The 16,828-nt window shown below is 33.9% G+C and overlaps 2 protein-coding genes across 2 annotated transcripts; one reads left to right on the top strand and one right to left on the bottom strand.

Moving 5' to 3' along the window:
• Positions 1-21: 21 nt before the first annotated feature.
• On the top strand, positions 22-7,723 carry HELRODRAFT_189527 (hypothetical protein; the record flags this gene model as incomplete). Its single annotated transcript, XM_009030682.1, has 5 exons — positions 22-252; positions 1,563-2,724; positions 3,747-6,650; positions 6,880-6,950; positions 7,473-7,723. 5 exons carry the CDS (start codon positions 22-24, stop codon positions 7,533-7,535), a joined length of 4,431 nt encoding a protein of 1,476 aa, XP_009028930.1. The 3' UTR covers positions 7,536-7,723.
• A 2,497-nt stretch (positions 7,724-10,220) lies between these two features.
• Positions 10,221-12,756, bottom strand: HELRODRAFT_69385 (hypothetical protein; the record flags this gene model as incomplete). Its single annotated transcript, XM_009030571.1, has 6 exons — positions 10,221-10,398; positions 10,616-10,685; positions 10,986-11,108; positions 12,012-12,118; positions 12,329-12,461; positions 12,594-12,756. Coding segments are annotated over 6 exons (774 nt in total), but the record flags the coding sequence as incomplete, so codon positions are not given.
• Positions 12,757-16,828: the final 4,072 nt, after the last annotated feature.

Raw genomic sequence — 16,828 nt, 5'->3', positions numbered from 1 at the left:
TTTCAAGTCGTCTGCAGCAAAATGTCAGACACATCTGACGACGAAGAGTTGAAGATTTTGAGAGAAGCTGCGTTGCTATCGAAGAAGAGGCAGCAACAAATGAAGTTGTCAGCCAAGCTGAACCTCAGGGAGATAAAGTATGACAATGACACTGACCATTCCGCTTCCTCTGGGGATTATTATAATAGGAGAAGAAGAAATAGGGATGAGGAGAGTGGTCGAGATCGTGAGAAAACGAAAAACAGGGAAAAGGTAAGCAAACGAAAATCACCAATTGACTCTTCTACTACTGATTACAGCAGCAACACCAATCGAGAACAAGTCTGGGTCTATTTGTGATCGTTATAAAAAATATCAATCATTTCATCTCAGTGTTTTATTTTATTAGTTTGTTTTTCATGATATTTATTCATTCACTCATCATCATCATCAAATAACTTTTTTATTTATAAACATTTTTATTTATTGAAAAAATTCATGTTGCTTTGCTCAATGAAACTGGTTGTGCAACTTATATATTTATATATAATTATTTATTTATAAATTTATTTATTTTTTTGTCTTCATGGGTCTACATATATATGTATATATTTATTTATTTTGTAATGATTTTGAATTTATATATTGCTGTTTAAAAGAGTATCTAGTATGTATATTTTGGCCTATTAAACAAGAAGCTAACCAATGCAGAACATGCTGTAATTTTCATCAATAATTGCATTTCTGACAGTTGTATATATATATATATATATAGGACAATTTTTATATTTTGTCATTTATATGTATGTAAAGAATGACTATGTCAAATTCAATCAATCAATCTTCGTTTTGCGTCCAGAGACCCGGTTGCCCGAGATAGGACGACTATGTCAAACTATTTTTTTTAAAATTGTAAACTATCTCACGCAAGAAAAAAATTTTTGGTTACTTAATTGGTTACTATTCACTGTTGTGAATGGCTTGGAAAAACACTAAGTATGTATGTGTATGTTTGTTTGTTTGTTTGTATGTATCTATGTATTTATGTATGTATGTATTTATGTATGTATGCATGTATGTTGTTTAATGTTATTGTTAGCTGGCTTTTTTTACATATTTTTAAAATTTGTTTTTAAATCATGAATGCCTATATAATTTTCCATTAACAGAATTGGCTTGTTTCTCTGTTTTTAGGCATTCATGCATTCAATGCATTTTCAATTTATTCATTCACTCATTCGTTACTTCATTCATTTATTCATTCATTCAATTCATTCACATCCGTTAATTTGTTGTAGTTTGTTAATTTATTTATTTGATAATTTGGTTTTTCATTTGTTAAACTTTCCATTCATTCAACTGTTATGCATTCTTTCTTTCTTTTAATTTATTCATTTGTTAATAGTCATGAGTCAAACTCGACACCACAGCTCATGTCCTTAATGTAGTAATCAATCATTCACATCACTTGATAATTATGTTAGTTTATGTTAATTTATGCACCGTGCTTGCCTGTTTGTCAGGGGCTTGGAGGCAAAAAGAATAAAAATTAATCTAGATAAATAATTTATGTTCCTAAACAGGTTACTACAACTTCTTATGATAACAGATGGAGGTCGATGACGACGTCAATTACATCAAATTCGATAGTTGTTCAGCAGATTCCTCCCGTGTACGACAGCTTAAAAGTACACCATCAGCTGGAACATCATCATCAACAACAACAACAACAGCTTCAACACTTGCAGCAACAGTTTCAACAAGTTTTTCCATTGCAGACAGCTGCTATGCCATCTCAGCAACAACAACAGCCACAACAACAACTTATACTGCCCGCACAACAGCCACAGCAGCTGATTCCGCCGTTTCATCAGCAACAGCAGCCACATTTGCTGCCTCAACAACAAAATCTGTTGCCATTGCCGCGACCAACTGTGCAGCAGTTGCACCATCAGCCAGCAACAATTATACCCTTCCAACAACAACCACAAATAGTATTGAGAATGCCAACGACATCTACGCTACTCCCTCCCCAGCAACCACATTCACAACAAATGTACATACCTCTGTCTCAACATCAACCACAGCAGCAGCAGCAGCAGTTACTTCAGATTCCAACACACATGCCACCACAGTTTCCACACATCTTTCCAATGCCGCAACAGGCAGCACAGCAACATTTGCTGAGGCCTAGCAACATGTTGCTGCAACAACAGCAGCAACCACATCTTCAGCAGCACTCTGCAGTGACGTCAACATCGATGCAGGCCCCGTTCAGGCCACTTAGTTTTCCAGCTGCGAAGATTCTACAGAACAGCAAGCAGCAACAACATTCAAATTTCAATAGGCAGCAGCAACAACACCACCATTTTCCCAGCAGCAGCAACAACAACAACAACATGATGGACAAATCATCCACACTGAAGAGCAACAACATCAGTAGCAGTTGTAACGCAACCAACAGAAGTAATTTAATAGTAATACAAACGGATAACAACAACAACAGCAGCAGCAGTAGCAGTGGCTACAACAACAGCAACAAATACAGAAAAAATTACACTGAAAGTTTTGCAGAATCATCAACGCTAGCGGCATCATCGTTGTCGGCAACAAATTTAACCAAACATACCCCTAGAAATGGGGTTACAAGTTCGTCATCATCAACAACATCAACAACGATGTTTGTTAGACCCCAAGATAAGTGGAGTAATGAATATAAAAGTCTTGGTGTTCCAGCAGAGGAAGGTGTGTGTGTGTGTGTGAGTGCGCGCGCACGCGTGTGTGTGATTGTGTGTGCGTATGTGTGACTGGGTGTGTGTATATACACGTGTGTATGTTTTATCATGATGTATGTGTAATTGTATCTGTTGTTTGTCATTATATACATATGTATGTCACACTCTCAATGTAATTTCTTGCTTGATTTATTGATTGATGGACTAACTGATATTTGGATGATATCATTTTGATATATTTAGCTACTGCAATTTTTTTGATTGGTTGGTTGTTTGGTATCTGATAGATATCTAATTGATTGGTTGATTTTTGATGGATTTTTTTTACATATCTACTATTGCACTTCACTCATTTTATCATGATTGAACCTTCAATAGGAAAGTCAAGTAAATTCAAGAGATATGAAAAAGAAGTTGACGATGATGACGACGACGATGATTCGATAAGTAGTAGTAGTAGTAGCAGTAGTAGTGATGCTGGTAGTAGTAAAAAAAATAGTAATAGTAACGAAAATTTTATACATGGTGTTGGTGGTAATGATGATGATGATCATCATCGTCGTAATGATGATAATGACGATGATGATGATGTTATAACTAAAGATGAAAAATTTGAAGCGGAAGCCGAGAAGATGATTTCAAATGAGGACGATGATGATGATGATGGAAACAAAAAAAAAAAGGGTGTTGATAATGCTACTACTACTAATAGTAAAAATAATAATACTGCTGCTGCTACTGATGATGATAATAGTATAAATAATAATAATAAGGATGATGATGATGATGATGATGATAATGATGGAAAGAATGATGAAGAGGACATAAACAGTAAAATCTTGAAAAGGCTGTCCTTAGATCAAGATGCATGTGCTGATATTTTAAACCATGATAGAAACAACAACAACAACAACAATAATAATAATAATAATAATAAAGATGATGATGGTGATAAGTGTGGTGATGATAGTAGTAGTGGTGATGAGATGTGTGAGCCTCCATCTTCACCAGCACCATCATCATCATCGCCAGTCATTAAGGATGATGACAATGTTGATGGAGATGATGGTGATGAAGATGATGTCAAGAAAGATGAAGATAAGAATGAAGGTGTTAAGAACGACGATGATGCTGATGATGATGATGATGGGGAATATAATAATGATAACAATGATGATGATGTTAGTGGCGGTAATGATGACGTCAAATCAGCGGCTAAATCGTCGTCGCCGTCGTTGCGATCGTCGCCACATAAGAAGTTGAGGCAGTTTAGTTTTCTGGACGACGATGAGGAGGATGATGACGATCATCATGAATTCCAACTGGATATTCCGTGTGTCAGCTTCCAGTTGGGTTGTGACGATGACGACGTCAATGATGGTAATGATAATGAAAACCATGATGATGGTGGCGATAAGAAAGATGCCGCTGCTGCCGCTTCTTCCGCTGCTGCTGATCGTAATGATGATGATGGTGATGGTTTGAAAAGTGATGGCGGTAGCGTTGATGATGACAATGATGAAACTTATTCCGAAGAGGCTGATGATGATGATGGTGGTGGTAGTGACAGGAAACTTGCAAGTGCTAATGATGATGGCAACAATGCCGATGATATGCCTAGCAGAAATGAAGAAGAGCATAAAGATAAAGAGGAAGAAGAAGAAGATGATGATGATGATGATGGGGAAATCACGTCATCGTCTACGTCATCATCATCGCCATCATCATCGCCATCATCATCATCATCGCCGTCGCCTAACAGCGGTGAGCACAATGACGACGACGATAACGATGATAAGAACAATAGTAGTCACATCGGTAAACGACATCATCATCGCGGTAATGATAACGATGGTGATGATGACAGCCGCAATGAAAGTGACGTTCAAAATGAGAAGGTTCCCAAAGTGTCGACTGCTGCCAGACATCTATCTAATTACAAAGACCATAACCATAGTGGAGATAGTGATAAAAATATGGGAGAGCTTCATTATAATGATGCCAAACGAGCCAGGGACAAAATGGATGACGATAAAAGCCATTCTAGACGTAAAAATAATCACAAAGAAAATGAAGGTAGACGCGATAGGGAGCTGGCAAAGAATTCTAATCGCGATCAATCAGACCATAGAAATAAAAATCAAACAGAACGTCGAGATAATAGAGAACTATATTATCGCGATTCTTATCGTCACCATCATCATCATCACCACCACCACCAGAGACATGATGGTGAATTTTTTGATGTTAAGAAGAGTAGGACTCAGTGTTACGATGACGATGTTCCTACTCAGTATTCGATCGATAAACTTGGCAGTCGGAAATATCCGAAAGATGACGAATATAGCAAACGGTTAAGCGACGGTAGACGACGCGATGATGACGTCGAAGACGGTGGCAACGGTGGTAACGATGACCACGACCTTGGCGGGGTATACTTGAAGGATTATCTATATGAAAAGCGTCGAAAATGCGATCAGGCAGGTGGTATGGGAGATTTCGTTGATACAAATCGACCTGGCAGGGATCACTCACCCCCCATCAGGTTCTTCCCTCGCTCTCCTCTTCCCCCTCCTCCCCATCGCCTTACTCTCTCTCCCTCTCGCCTCCGCGATCATTATCATGATCACGATCATCGTCAGGACCGTCGTTATGATTATGATCATCGCCGTTACGATAATCATCACGACCATCATCACGATCGTCCTCCTCATCATCATCATCAATCGCCTGCCATCAGTCACAGACAGTCGCCTTCCCCTTACTACCGGCAGAAAGACTACGTAAGGAATAGCGAGGAGTTAGAATTATTTGGTGATGTGAAGGTTGAAAAATATCGTGACCCACATCATACTCGTCAACGTCGCTCTTCAATGACTCCGCCTTCCAACTCAAGAGAAAATCCTAGAGATTATTTCCATGACGAGAATAAAGATAATCGTCGATACAGAAAGAGAAGAAGCGAAGATCGAGTCGTTAGAGATGAACCGATGGACACGCTATCGATTCCTTCAACTGCTAATCCCGAACAATTTCACTCCCGAGACTGCTCTCCCAGGATCCGACAATCCGTCATGGAACGAGCCGCAGACAGCCGAGTCGATCGAATAAAATCAGTTAGAAGTGCCATTCCTCTAAGATCGACAAACGTTCAAAGTTTAGTTAAAAAGTCAGCTAGCGGATCTAATTTGAATGAAAAGTCGACTGGGAGTTCTGTAGCTCCCAGGAGCCAAATAAAGCATGCTGATGATAGCGTTGGTGATGTTCATAAAGGTAAAGACGGTTGCCGAGATAAGAGAAATGATATTGACAGTAGTACACGCAGCAGGAAGAATGAAAATGATAAGAATGATAATAAGAGGACCGATGTCAGTCATACAAGTACCTCGAGCAAAAACAATAATAAAAGTAGAAAAAGTGATGAAAACAATAACAGCAACGATGACGTTAATGATGATGAGGCAGCCAGTGAAGATGTTACTAAGAAATCTCAATCCTCAAAAGAACCGTCCAGTTCGTCAAAAAAATCTCATCCCACCGACGCATCCGACGTGGCCAAGAAAATGAAACTATCTCCCGGCTATGAGATAAACGCAGAGGTTGAGGGCGACAAGATTAACAGCTCGTTCGAAACCGAAAGTGAAACTAAACCTCGACGGAAGGTCATTCAGACTAGTGACGCTAAATTTAGCAATAAGTTTTATGGAAAGTCTAGAAGAGATAACTCCGACGATCATCGTCGTACTTCTAAAAATAAGAGTCGTGGGGGCTTCAACATAATGGCGGATGATGACCTAGGCAGGAATTTACATCTGGAAATCCCGGATATCGTTGTTAGTAACAGTCGCCATGGCAACAAGCCGTCGCGTGTCGTCGTGGAGACCAAAGATCCTAAAATCATGCCGCTTATTGTCGCGAACGTTAATAAATCAGACGGTTAGTAGTTGCTGTTGTTTTTATTGTATTTTGCATTATTACCGTGATTACCATTATTCGTAATAACTGTTAATATTGGTCGCGACAGTAGTTGCGATAGAAGCGATAGCAGAAATAGCAGTAGTTGTAGTAGCAGTGGTGGTGGTGTCAATGGTGATGGTAGAGAAGTATTTTTAGTAATCACAGTGGTGATTTTATTGATTGATTGGTTTTTACAAATTTTCTACAGATGCCAGTCGGGTCTCTATACACAGCAGGCTGGGAACTAAACTGTCACAGCGAGAACAACAGCCACATTCTGTAAGCGGTGTAAGATTTTATCTCTTTTCTTTCGACTGCGTTCGTCTGTCTATCTGTTTATCTGTTTGTTTGTGTGTATATGTATTAGTCCTGGTTATGACATTAAACTGGCCCTCACTGCCTTGTGAGTGATGTTGGATCATCAAAGGCTAGGCCCACCGCTTATAACTGTGGTTGCGTAAGGAAGGGCGTCCTGCGTAAAAATTAGCCAAATAAATTACTTATGATGACATAAGTGACAATGTGACAGATGTGAATGGCGTCGAGGGGTATTTCGGTTTCATCATAGGTAGCCAAACGGCAACCCCCGATCTCAGGGAAAATGTCGTCTAAACGTGTGTTGTTGTTTGTGTGTATATGTATATATATGTGTGTGTGTGTGTGTGACTATGCGCTTTTCCCAACGTAAATTTTGTTTAATTCCAATCAATTATTATTGATTTTAAAATATAGTTAATATTTGTTTGAGTGCGTGCGTGCGTGTGTTTAATAACTTATAAATTTATAATTTTTTCATTACAGAGAATGGCATACCCTGATCTTAGGCAGAAGATAGGAAAGAAGAGAAAATATGACTTTCCATAATTCACAGTTCTTTGTACAGACTACGGATCCCTGAGTATATTAATCTAATTTGAAAGGAATGTCCTATATTATTGTACATTATAATTGATAATAAAAATGTTTCATTTTACTATAACTAATTCACTGACTAACTATGAACTGATTGATTGACTGACTGAATGATTGACTGATTGATTGACTGACTGGTTGATTGATTGAAGCTATATACAATTTATTTATATTATTAATTATTATTATTACCGTTATTTTCCTTAATATTGTTTTTCAAAGAAATATGTAACTACTATACGTGTGTGTGTGCGTGTGCGCGTGTGTGTGTTCCTAAAACAGAAAATGTAATGTATGAGGAGGTATTTTTGTTTTGGGAAGAATTTTTTCTCAAAGTAACTATCGATGTACATATATTAATGATAAAATGATAATATACAAAAATAGCTCATTTAATTATTTTTATAATTTAATTATAATATTAACCATAATTAGTTGTAATAAAAGCGTGGTGATAACATTGAAAATGTGATCAGAGATTTACAGATATATATCATTTAAATATATATATATATATATATAATTTTATCCGGTTATAAAAAATGATTATCCATTCCTTGCATGACTTTAAATTTCAAATAAAGTTCTTCAAGTCTATATTACCCAGTTTACTTATTATTATTATGATAATAGTAATATATAATTATAATATTATTATTATGTAATATTATTATTGTTATGAAGAGAATTTTCTACATAAAAAACTCTGATCTGAAAAAACGCAGAGGAATTAATTGAAAAAAAGATTTTATTTTGAATTTTAAGGAAAAATAAACTAAAAGGTAAGTTATTATTGTATTATTATTATTTTTATTTTTTATTATTATCAACTAACTAAAAATTGGAAAAAATTTATATATAAATAACCTTAATAAGGTAATAAGCAAACGTTCATGCACATACACAGACCTTAAAGAGTAATATATTTATATGTTTTATATATATATATATATATATATGCATATATATGAAAATATGTATATTTATATATACAAATAAACCGGATGATGAATATATTATGATAATTAATTAATCAATAAGTTACTCCGCTAACAATTACATCACATACATGACAAACTTGATTAAGATATATTTTAAATTTTATATAACACAGGTACAAACGCAAGTATATATTCATATAGTATGCATTAATTTCTTATTCGTTACTTTCATTCATTCATTTTGTTCAGTCTTTCGTTCAGTTTACGCTCGTTTTATTCATTCATTTTATCCATCCATTCATTCATCCATGTTATCCATCCATTCATTAATCCATATTATCCATCCATTTATCTCATTCATCCACTCGTTATTACTCCACCATCAGTGAAAACTCGGACATTCGAAATTAATAAATTTATATAATAAAATCAATAATAATAATAATAGACTCAGCTGTAAGTAATGATATTAATGACTAAACGCGTAGGTATATATAATGAATGAATGAGTGAATAAATGAGTGAATGAATGAGTGAATGAATGAATGATTCAACCAACACACCAGCAACACCAAATATGAACAACAAATGAATGAATGACTAACAAACAAGCAAACACTAATAACTTCAATACGGACAACCAAATGAATGAATGAATGAATGAACGAACGAATGAGAAAAGAAAACGATCAGATGCACCATGTATATTTGAAAGACAAATTGAAAGAAGAGATTTAGACAGTAATTTCAACGGTAATTTTCCAGCCAAGATCACCTTTGAATCATACAGAGCCACACCCCTAACCAGTAAGCTAAGTACTATGAATGAAGGAATGAATGAATGATCGAACGAAAGAATGAAGGAATGAATGAATGAATGAATGATCGAACGAAAGAATGAATGAATGAACGAACAAAAGAATAAATAAACGAATGAAAATATAAATGAATGATAGTATAGATGAATGATAGTATAGATGAATGATAGTATAGATGAATGACTGACTGACAGAAGAAAGAATGAATGAATATACAAATGTTGGTATAGATAATAAGCGAATGAATGAATGAATAAATGAATGAATGAACGGTCGAACGAACGAACAAATGGATGAACCTACAAAGTTGCAACGCATAAAAAAAAATTTGCTGCAACACCTCCAAAAAAAATTAAAGAAAAATAAATTAATAAACAAACAAATAAAATATAAACAAAGCAATAATAATAATAATAATAGCCAATAGCAACAGCAATAATAAAATAATAGAAAAGATAATATTAATAATAGAAGTAATAATGTCCAATAAGTCAAATAAATAAATAAAAAAATATATATATATATATATAATATAATATATATACACTATATATATACACACATATACATGTTCATATATCTTCAATATTATATTTGATAAACAACAAAAATAATATACTAATACATAGATTTTCATCAATGAATGTACCTATATACATTTACTTAGCCATATTTGCAATTTAGTTTATACACATATTCTCAGACGCATGCCCACATACACACCACACATACATACAACATACATACATACATACATACATACATGCATGCATACATACACACACACCACACATACATACATACATACATACATACATACATACATGCATACATACACAACATACAAACGAACTTACATACATACATACAAAGAGTCCTTAACACGTGTTTATAGTGACATTGATGCTTAGGTTTCCATTGTCAGCGAAGAGCCTAGCAACGTTTGTGTCGAAAACTAAACAGTCGCTACTGTTGATGGCAGACTGGACCCCGTCGTGGATGGATCGGGGCGTGGCCTCCCACGTTAACCGACGTTTCTGCCCGTTTAATTCTAACCTGTTCCAATTAGGAAAATTTAGGGTAGAGATTAGGGAAAATTTTGAGAAATTAGTACAGTATATGATTATGTTTTAACGTTAACAAAACTTCTATCAGTATAAATATATTGTTTATAACTCACAAACACACACGCGCACAAACACACGCGCGCGCGCGCACACACACACACACATTAGTTATTTGTTTTTTATTTATTACGGTCAGCTTAACTTACCTATAAGCAAAACTTTCAGCTTGTTTCCTTGTCCCAATTAATTGTACAATTGTATAAAAAAGCTGATTGCCTATGAAGAAATAAAATTTTTAAAAAATTAATAAGTAAGAATGAAACATTTTTAAAAAGTTTCAAACTAGCAAGTCATCGTCGTCGTCATCATCCGATCATAATCAACTAATCGAGAGTGGCCAATAAAAATCCGGCAACCAATTAACCAATCAGAATTCAGTAACCAATCAACTAGTCGGAATCAAATGAATGACAAACTATAACCAATCGCAATAAAGAAACAGACCAACTAAACAATCAATCAATCAATTAATCAATCAATCAATCAATCAATTAATCAATCAATCAAGAAAGAGACCTTCAGACTTTTCTTGTTTCTCTAAAACAAGCATAAAATGATGGCCGAAGCAGGTCTGCATCATGACCCAGTCAACAGCCCCGGGTAGGTTGATGTCGGTAGCTAAAAATACTATGTCCTCGCCTAATCAAGGTGCAGTTAGTGGGGGCTTAATAACGAGAGAGAAAATGAGCGTGTGTATGAGAGAGGGAGGGAAGGAGAGAGAAAGAGAGAGAGAGAGAGAGAAAGAAAGAGAAAGAGATATAAATAAAAACAGTAAAGTGAAGAAACATGAAAGAGAGTGATAGAAAGAGAAAGGGAGTATAAGACAAATAATAGAGAAAGTGATAAAAATGGAGAGAGGGAGAACAAGCTGAGAATGTGACAAAAAAATCAAGGATTGTGATCTACTACTACTACACACCTCATCTGTGGTAATAATGACAATAATAATTATCACAACAACAATAATAGTAATAATAATAACGATGGCGACAACAAACACCAATACAAGATGGAGAGAAAGAGAAAGAGAGAGAGAGAGAGAGAGAGAGAGAGAAAGATGTTGACAAAGTTTGGCAATTATTATTATTATAATGACAAGTTAAATAATTACTTACACAATTAATTAAAATCATATTAATGTCACACACAAACTGAACTGTAATTAAATATCATGATCATGTGATGTATAAAAATGGCATATTGCATACTCAAGCAATCCCATTGTAGCACACACAGTTATAGTAGTCATACAAAGGCACGCACACACACACACACGCACGCACACATATATATATATATATTATATATATATATATATATATATTTATAGGGTTATATTATATATATTATATTATATATATATATATATATATAAATAAACATACACAAAGAATAGAGAGATTTTAATCATAGCAACACATAATCACACACTTGGAGAAAGAGAAAAAAGAGATCATGGGAGAGAGAGAAAGAGAGAAATAGAGAAAAAACGAGAGAGGGGGAGAGAGAGAAAGAGAAGCAGAGAAAGAGAGAGGCACAAACCTTGTAGCGTCGTTATACTTTTGTGCTGTTGTAGTAGATGTGGCATGACCTGTTCGAGACTGCCCTGCCATTTACAGGAGGCTCCGGGGCAAGGGCAATTGTACGGCCTGCACCAGGCAGGTGGGGTTTTTAGGGGTTAAAATTATAGAAAATAATATATAATAAAGTTATATAAAAAAAACAGTAAGAGAGAGAGAGAGAGATATATAGAAAGACAACAAGAGACAGGTAGACAGACTAATACATATCCAAGCCAAACCCATAAAATTAAGACAAAATACCAAACAAATGTACTAAAAATAGTCAAAATATTGCACCTAAATTCGCATCCATCCTCGTGATTAGCCTTATCTGTATGTGGTAGAGAAGCCTCGCAACCATTCGACATGTAGCGACACGGAAACAAGACTTGACTCGCAACTTTTTCCATCGCTAAGTTTCTTATGTTACCTAGTGTTTTTGGAATTTTTTTGAGAGAGAGAGGAAATAGAAATAGAAGAGAAATATCATCAATGATAAAATATCAAAAATAGTAATAACATTAACACTAACAACATCAATAATAATAAAAAACCAAAAAACCTAAAGCTCCTCTACAGGTGGGGCAAAATTGCAGTTTAGGTCGACAGTGGGAACAGACTATGTGGCCGCTCTGACACTGCATGATAGGTGGCAGGGCGTAGTCGAAACATACCGGGCACTCGAATAGTGAAGCCAAATCATTTGAACTGTTACCACTTGAAAGTCCTGATTTAAAAGTGAGTTTAGATAAAGAGTAAGTAGATTAAAAAAGTTATTAATAGAGCAATATTTACAAAAATTATGAATAATATAAATAATTATTAAAAAAGTTATACCCAAAGTTAAAAATTAAGTTTTTTAAAGATATAGCAATAAACAACAAGGTGTGGATAGGTAGGGCATTACTTAAATCCTAATTGTTAATATTATCGTTAATAATATCATTTTTATTATTATTCAAAGTGTAGGTTAAAGGTCAGTTCAAATAAAAATTGTTGAGTTACATACCCCCATTAGCTGTTAAACCTCTGACTGCTGCAGACATCGTAGGGTGATGGGTCATACTATGTACCAACAACACTAAATTCTGTCTCCTTGGTTAATAGAATCAGGTCAATAATTTGTAGGTTAGAGTGAGACTTTATCATTTAAGAAAAAGGCTGATTAGATTAACATTAAACTTTAATCTAATTTATAATTTAAAATTAATTAAATAAAGTCACGATCTTAGTTAGTTAGAAAAAGAAATGCTTTTTTTCATTATTTTTACTAGCATCTCTTAAACAGATATTCACAATTCACTTATTTTTTAAAATAAATTTTTATAAAAAAATTAAAATTGAAAAAATAGTGACCAAAATACACTTTTTTAAAGTTTCGGGCCGTAATGGGCATTTTAATTTTTGCCGTTTTTTTCTAACTTTTTTTAGTTAGAATGGCTTGGTTTTCCCTCAAGTTTTAGGCCAAAAATTTAGCTCTAAGCGATCCGGATTGTAAATTCTAGACGGAAATTAAACTGTACTTACTAAAGTTTTGATGGGGATTAATGGATGAATCCCAAAACGGATTATTTTGACAATAATTTACTAAAAAAAATTTACGATAGAAAAAAAACAACTAAATCACGGACAAATGCTATAGCGTTAAGTCGGTTAAAAATTATTCGTTAATAAAATAACTATACTATTTAAAGATGATAACTATTGTACTTATCATTCAATTAATCAGTCAATCAATCCATTAATTAGTTTATGAAGCGCTATTTCCGCGATGTTCAACAGCGCTCAATGAATTTTGCAAACAGATGAATCTTGAGATCCGTTCTGAACGTCATAAGTGATGGAAAAGTCGTCAGAGAAGGAGGTAGAGAGTTCCATAGAATAGAGCCGGAAAAAGCAAAAGCAGATTTAGCAAAAGAGTGTTCAACACGAGTTAAGAAGAAGTGAGAACAAGAAGACGATCGTAAACCGGCGGATTTAGGTTCAATTAAAATATCTATTCTGTGTAGAATATGGGAAGGCCATAGTAGAGCGAGTTACAATAACCAATCCTATGTAAGACTAAGGAAGTAGAAGAGAAGAGTAGGATCGTCAAGAAAAGGCAAAAGTTTTTTATTCAACCTAGATGAAAGTAAGAACTTCTAGCAACACTATTCTACGTAGATGAAAAATTATTAATAATACAAGGTAGTTCAGAAGTATATAGAGTATAAATAGAAGAGGGCCAAGGATAGAACCATGAGGTACCCAAAAGTAAGAATAGAAGAGTTAGAAGTAGAATTATTGAAAACAACAAAAAAAACAATTACAGAGATAAGAAGAAAACCAAGATAAAAAAGAATAATACTATTATTATTAGAAAAGAATAATATTAAAAGAATCATTTAGCAGCCTTAAGAGAATAGTATGATCAACAGTATCAAAGGCAGAGGAAATGTCAAGAGCAAGAAAAAGAGTAAGATTACTATTGTCACTATTGTAAAATTTTACACGTAATTATAAACTTACTTGTATTTGTATTGTATATTGTGCTATTATTTTTACGTTGTACTATTTTTAAATACATTCCAAGATGAGTAGGAAATGACGTCATGCTAGCGGTATTCAATACTTAGTGTAATGTATGCCTTCAACTTCCACACCAAAATAACAAGCTTTTTCAAAATCTGGAAAACTGGTAGGCATAAAAAGAAATAGATTGCGAGATAGTTCACTAGGAGGCTGTGCTTGTTTAAATGATTGGATGGAAGTACCTACTTGGCAAATAAAACTTGTGTATATGTTCTAATTTAATTAAATGTTGAATAAAATATTTTTTAAACTCGCTCGCGTTATTTCTTTGATATCGATATTGGGGGTATTGGTATATAAAGCGAGCAAAATTTTAATATAAAAGCGCTTATAAATCTACGCATATTGGCTCAGCTTGGCTCGGCTCGGCTTGAAATTGGATGTTAAGCTAGGTGTGATCTCAAACTATTTGGAATTCTCCCAGAAAAATTTGAACTGCTTGCGCACATATGTAGCACTGATTACTGTTGCTTTTATAATGAATTTATATACTATATATACAAAGCGAGCAAAATTTTAATATAAAAGCGCTTATAAATCTACGCATATTGGCTCAGCTTGGCTCGGCTCGGCTTGAAATTGGATGTTAAGCTAGGTGTGATCTCAAACTATTTGGAATTCTCCCAGAAAAATTTGAACTGCTTGCGCACATATGTAGCACTCATTACTGTTGCTTTTATAATGAATTTATATACTATATATACAAAGCGAGCAAAATTTTAATATAAAAGCGCTTATAAATCTACGCATATTGGCTCAGCTTGGCTCGGCTCGGCTTGAAATTGGATGTTAAGCTAGGTGTGGTCTCAACCTATTTGGAATTCTCCCAGAAATATTTGAACTGCGTGCGCACATATGTAGCACTGATTACTGTTGCTTTTATAATGAATTTATATTATATATATATATATATATATATATAAAGCGAGCAAAATTTTAATAAAATAGCGCTTATAAATCCACGCATATTGGCTCAGCTTGGCTCGGCTCGGCTTGGTGTTGGATGTTAAGCAAGGTGTGGTCTCAAATTATTTTGAATTCTACCTGATATATATTAATATATATATATATATATATATTTATTTATTTATATATATGTATATGTATAATTAACTAAAATCCATGTATAGAAATAATTAATAAAATTATATGTTTATATAAAAAGCAATATAGCAGATTCAACCAGCCAATGAGAAAGTCTCGAAGACGTTCGTTCGATGACGTCTATTTAGTACGGTTAGCATTGTAGTTTTAAGACTGTATAATAGTGTAGTACATACATTAAATAAGTTTTTTACTGATGTGAATGATTGAAATGATGAGATAGTATGGTTGAAACGAGTATAAATAGGAGCTGAGAAAACGTGAAAATCAGATCAGGCATTCTGCCTCGCTTAAGGCTTGAAGCGGTCTGCCTGATCTCATTTATTTTATTTTTTAAAGTTTTTTATTTTTATTTATTTTATTATAGAGTTATATAGAGTTATATAGAGTTATATAGAGTTATATATGTTTGTCTGTGGTTTGTATGTTTGTATTTTGCATTTTTTTAGTTTAGGTGGGTTCTATAGCGGTTGCTCATACATACATACATACATAATGTTTGTTTGTGTGGTAGTATTTTATGTTCTGTTTTACTTTTTTTCTCTTTCTTCATGAGTCATGAGTTAAGTTAATGAAACATAGGTAGGTGAGATTAAAAAGTAATTTATTATATAGGTAGGTTAGGGCATAAGTTAATTTAGTTACATAGGTAGGTTAGGGACTTTTATTCTTTTACTCTACTTGGTGGTGTTTTTTGTTTTGTTTTGTTTTGTTTCACATCATACATATAACAGGTACGCGGTGGTTCCTGGTTTTAGTGGGATTTTTATTGATTGAATGTGGTAGTATGCATGGTTATATAGAGTTATATAGAGTTATATAGAGTTATATAGAGTTATATAGAGTTATATAGAGTTATATAGAGTTATATAGAGTTATATAGAGTTATATAGAGTTATATAGAGTTATATAGAGTTATATAGAGTTATATAGAGTTATATAGAGTTATATAGAGTTATATAGAGTTATATAGAGTTATATAGAGTTATATAGAGTTATATAGAGTTATATAGAGTTATATAGAGTTATATAGAGTTATATAGAGTTATATAGAGTTATATAGAGTTATATAGAGTTATATAGAGTTACATAGAGTTATATAGAGTTATATAGAGTTATATA

Source organism: Helobdella robusta (assembly GCF_000326865.2).
Source record: "Helobdella robusta unplaced genomic scaffold HELROscaffold_7, whole genome shotgun sequence".
Lineage (NCBI taxonomy): Eukaryota > Metazoa > Annelida > Clitellata > Rhynchobdellida > Glossiphoniidae > Helobdella > Helobdella robusta.
This window is presented reverse-complemented; position numbering and strand designations above follow the sequence as displayed.